A 4,552-nucleotide genomic window follows, 5' to 3' on the forward strand; every position below is an offset into this window, starting at 1 on the left:
GAACGATACCAACGCCATCAAGTTGTACCACCTCGACCAGGCTCTCGTTGGTGCAGCAGCTGGCATTCTGGACGCAAAGACCATGAACGAGAACAACTACGATCACGCATGGCAGATCCTCACGGAACGATACGAAAGTCCTCGAGTCATCATCAACACCCACATCCGTGGTCTCTATGAAGAAAATGACCAAGGAGTCCTACCGTGAGCTACGTCAGCTGGTTGATGAATGCACCCGGCATGTCGAAAGTCTACGCTACTTGGAGCAAGATCTTCTTGGTGTGTCGGAGCTAATAGTTATCCAGTGCTAGCTTCATCGTTGGACCCAGTCACGAGAAAGCATTGGGAAGCGACCATCGTACGAGGAGTGCTGCCAAAATATAACGGCATAATTGCCTTTCCCAAAAAGCAGTGTGATATTCTTGAAAACTGTGAAACATCCAATCAACTAGCATCGCCGCGTGAAAGGCAACCGAGTGTGAAAACCGTCGTCCAGCCGAGAAGTAACACGAAGATCCTAGCCGCCTCGAGCAACAGTGGTAATGCTTCCAGCGAAGAGTGTGACATTTGTGGTGAGTCGCATAAAAACTTCGAGTGTGGATTGTTGAAAAATTTAAGTGTCTCCGAACGAGTGGAGAAAGCCCGTTCCTTAGGATTTTGTTTCAACTGCCTAAGGAAGGGTCATCGATTGCGTGATTGTCTGTCAGACAGAAAGTGCATGAAGAGTCGTCAGCGCCACCATACTCAACTGTATGATGATGCAAGAGTGAAACCGGACCAAACCGACAGCAAGAAGAAGGAAGTTCCTGATAAACCGGTCCCTGTATCGACACCAGTTTATTCTGAAGCCCAAGCTGGCCTATCCAGTGGTTCAGCGAGTACCGTCACATCAACCTGCTCCGTTCAAGCTGCTCCGACCAAGAAAAACGTTCTTCTGTTAACAGCTGTGGTTAACGTTTTCGATCGCCAAGGTAAGCCCTATCTTTGTCGAATTCTCCTAGATTGTGGATCTCAAGTGAACCTAATAACGAAGAGCATGGCCGATGCTATCGCAACAAGGATTTCACCAGCGAATGTGAAGATCTCTGGCGTGAACAATCGTACAACAAGCAGCTTGGAAAAAACGGTCGTCAAAATCCACTCACGCTACAGTGACTACCAAGCAACTGTGGAATGTATTATTACTCCTACAGTGACTGGTCCCATCCCAAACACCGAGATCGATGTGAGCGATTGGCATATTTCTCCCGGATTCCAGCTAGCGGACCCCGAGTTCAATTGTCCCCAAGACATAGATATGCTCATTGGTAACGGTTTGTTCTTCAAGCTTCTCAAGTCCGGTCAGTACCGATTGGCAGAACATCTTCCAGAGTTGCGAGATACGCATCTCGGCTGGGTGTTTACAGGTGAATACGAAGAAGTTGGAAACCACGGTCCATCCTATTCTCACACAGTCACCGTAGAAGATGTGTACGATGCTGTTCAGCGATTTTGGCACATTGAAGAAGTCCCTGACCAAGAAGCCAAATCTACCGAAGCAGAAGAATGTGAGAAACATTTCCTCTCCACCCACAAGCGTACAAAGGAAGGGCGATTTGTGGTGCAGCTTCCTTTGAAAGAAAATGCCAACCAGCTGAGCGATTGCCGATCACTGGCTTTGAAACGTTTCTACTTACTCGAGCAACGTTTCGCTCGAGATCCGTGCCTGCGTGAGCAGTATGTGGATTTTATCAGGGAGTATGAACGTTTGGGTCACTGCAAGCAAATAGATGAACGTAAAGATCCTCCTAACATGTTAAAGTGCCACCTACCACATCACGCTGTCATCCGTCCAGACAGCTCTTCAACAAAGTGTCAAGTTGTTTTCGATGCTTCCTCCAAACCGTCCAAGAGTGGGATCTCTCTCAACGAAGTGCTCAAGGTAGGTGGTAATGTCCAATCCGATACTTTCGACATTGTCTTGAGATTTCGTAAGCCGAAGTTTGCATTCACGGCTGACATAAGCAAAATGTATCGGCAAATCCTGGTTGACCCGATGCATTTGGCCCTCCAAAGAATTTTCTGGAGGGAAAGCCCAGAAAAATCGATGAAAGTCTACGAATTAACCACCGTTACATACGGTACGGCGAGTGCACCCTTTCTTGCAACTCAGTGTCTTAAGCAGTTAGCTGGAGATGGCAAGTTAGAATATCCTTTGGGAGCAGCGACAGTGATTGAAGACTTTTACGTGGATGATGTGTTGTCTGGAGATGACACATTGAAAGGCGCAATTGAGCGACAAGCGCAGGTGAAGAAACTGCTCGCCACGGCGGGATTTTCCATTCACAAATGGTGTTCGAACTCTGAGCAGCTGTTAGAGCACATTCCAGAAGAAGAGCGTGAAGAAATGAAAAACTTAGAAGAACAAGGTGTTAATGAAGTGATTAAGGTTCTTGGTATTTTATGGGATCCTCAATGTGATCACTTTCTATTTTCGATAAAAATCTTCCAATATTGATGTTGAGTATGAATCCAACACAAAGCGATCGATTTTATCTGAGATTGCCAAGCTGTACGATCCTCTTGGATTCCTTTCGCCAGTGATTGTTCTAGCTAAGTTGCTTATGCAGCAACTGTGGAAAAGCAAGATGAGTTGGGACGAACCAGTTGAAAAAGCAATAAGTGCGCAGTGGATGCTGATTAAGAAGACTCTTGTTTTTACTAACCAAGTCCGCATTCCGAGGCATGTGCTGACTGACAAAGCCGGCTATGAGCTTCATGGTTTCGCCGATGCTTCCATGGCCACTTACGGCGCTTGCATCTACATTAGAAGTGTGCTTCAAGACGACTCTGCCAAGCTACAACTGGTCTGTAGCAAATCAAAGGTGGCTCCTTTAGAACAATCGACGATTCCCAGATTAGAATTGTGTGCAGCACGTTTGCTGTCACACTTGGTGCCGAAGGTGATCCGTGCCCTGAAGATGCGGTTCAAGCGTGTGGTGCTCTGGTCGGACAGTCAAATTGTGCTGGCCTGGATGCACAAATCTCCCGATCAGCTCCAAGTGTTTGTGAGAAACCGTATCATTGAAATCCGAAGTGTAACAAAGGAATATGAATGGATGTATGTGCGCTCTGAATTCAACCCTGCAGATATCGTGTCGCGTGGACAGATGCCAAGTGAGTTGGTTAAGAATAAGCTATGGTGGTACGGGCCAGATTTCTTAAGTTCCGTGCAATTTGAACAAGAGGTTGTAGAAGAAATTACTGACGAAGAACTTCCTGAACTGAGATCTGTTGCAGCTGTAGTTTTACCTGCAACTGAAGAAGATGAGTTGAAGGTATTTTCCAAGTACAGTTCATTCAGAAAGATACAACGTGTGATTGCTTTGGTTCTACGTTTTGTCCGTAATTGCAAGAAAAAGGATCCAGCTACCCGTGTAACGGAATCGATTCCAACAGTCCAAGAATTACGATGTGCGATGGAAGTGATAGTTAAGGTGGTTCAACGCCAGGAGTTCGGTGATGAGGTTGCTCGAGTCGAAACGCGCAAACCTTGCCGAAGACTTGGCTCTTTGAGTCCAATCTTAGTGAACGGTGTGCTGAGACTTGGAGGCCATTACCGGTCTGCTTCATGTCCTGCGTCGTGACTACTGGGTAATCAACGCCGGGTCGACCGTCAAAGCAATCACGAAGTCGTGTGTTAAGTGTTTCCGTGTCAAGCCAACAAATGCAACCCAGTACATGGGGAATATGCCGTCATCCCGTGTAATCCCTGCACCTCCTTTTTCCGTCGCTGGTGTGGACTACGCCGGCCCATTCCTCATCAAACAAGGTATACGGAAGGCAGCTTTAGTGAAAGGTTATGTGGCAGTGTTTGTCTGCATGGTCACAAGAGCCGTGCACCTAGAACTGGTGTCCGACATGACGACCAGTGCATTCATTGCTGCACTTCAAAGGTTCGTGAGTCGTCGTGGCATCATTCATCAATTGCACTCGGATAATAAGACGAACTTCCGAGGTGCAAATCATGAACTGAACCGCCTTCACCAAATGTTCATCCAGGAACAAGAGACCAACGAAATTGGAAAAACCTGCCAAGCCAAAGGGATCGAATGACATATCATCCCGCCGGATGCTCCTGAGTTCGGTGGTCTTTGGGAGGCCGCTGTAAAGAGTACGAAAACCCGCTTGAAACGCATTGTAGGAAATACGACGTTGAATTTTGAGCAATTGGCTACTGTATTAGCGGAAATAGAAGCGATCCTCAACTCGCGTCCGCTATTCGTCAGTACTACGGATCCCGGCGGTCCAGAAGTCATAACTCCCGCTCATTATTTCATCGGTCGTCCGCTCACTGCCATCCCTGAACCGTCCTACGAAAATGTCCGAGCAGGTTGTTTGGATAAATGGCAGCATCTACAAAAGCTAAGAAAAGATTTTTGGAAGGCTTGGAAACGGGACTACCTGAGCAGCTTGCAGCCTTGGAAGAAAAATCAAAGACCTGGCATGATCGTCTTGGTGCAGGACAAAAACCTTCCCCCATTGCAGTGGAAGTTAGGAGTGATTACCGAGA

General features: G+C 47.1%; 1 protein-coding gene across 1 annotated transcript; it reads left to right on the forward strand.

Annotated features, from left to right (window-relative positions):
* Positions 1-229: 229 nt before the first annotated feature.
* LOC129719515 (uncharacterized) lies at positions 230-3,626 on the forward strand. The gene is made up of 2 exons (XM_055670910.1): positions 230-2,435; positions 2,581-3,626. The coding sequence occupies exons 1-2, from the start codon at positions 230-232 to the stop codon at positions 3,624-3,626; spliced, it is 3,252 nt and encodes a 1,083-aa protein (XP_055526885.1).
* Positions 3,627-4,552: the final 926 nt, after the last annotated feature.

This window comes from Wyeomyia smithii, chromosome 2, assembly GCF_029784165.1.
Source record: "Wyeomyia smithii strain HCP4-BCI-WySm-NY-G18 chromosome 2, ASM2978416v1, whole genome shotgun sequence".
Taxonomy (NCBI): domain Eukaryota; kingdom Metazoa; phylum Arthropoda; class Insecta; order Diptera; family Culicidae; genus Wyeomyia; species Wyeomyia smithii.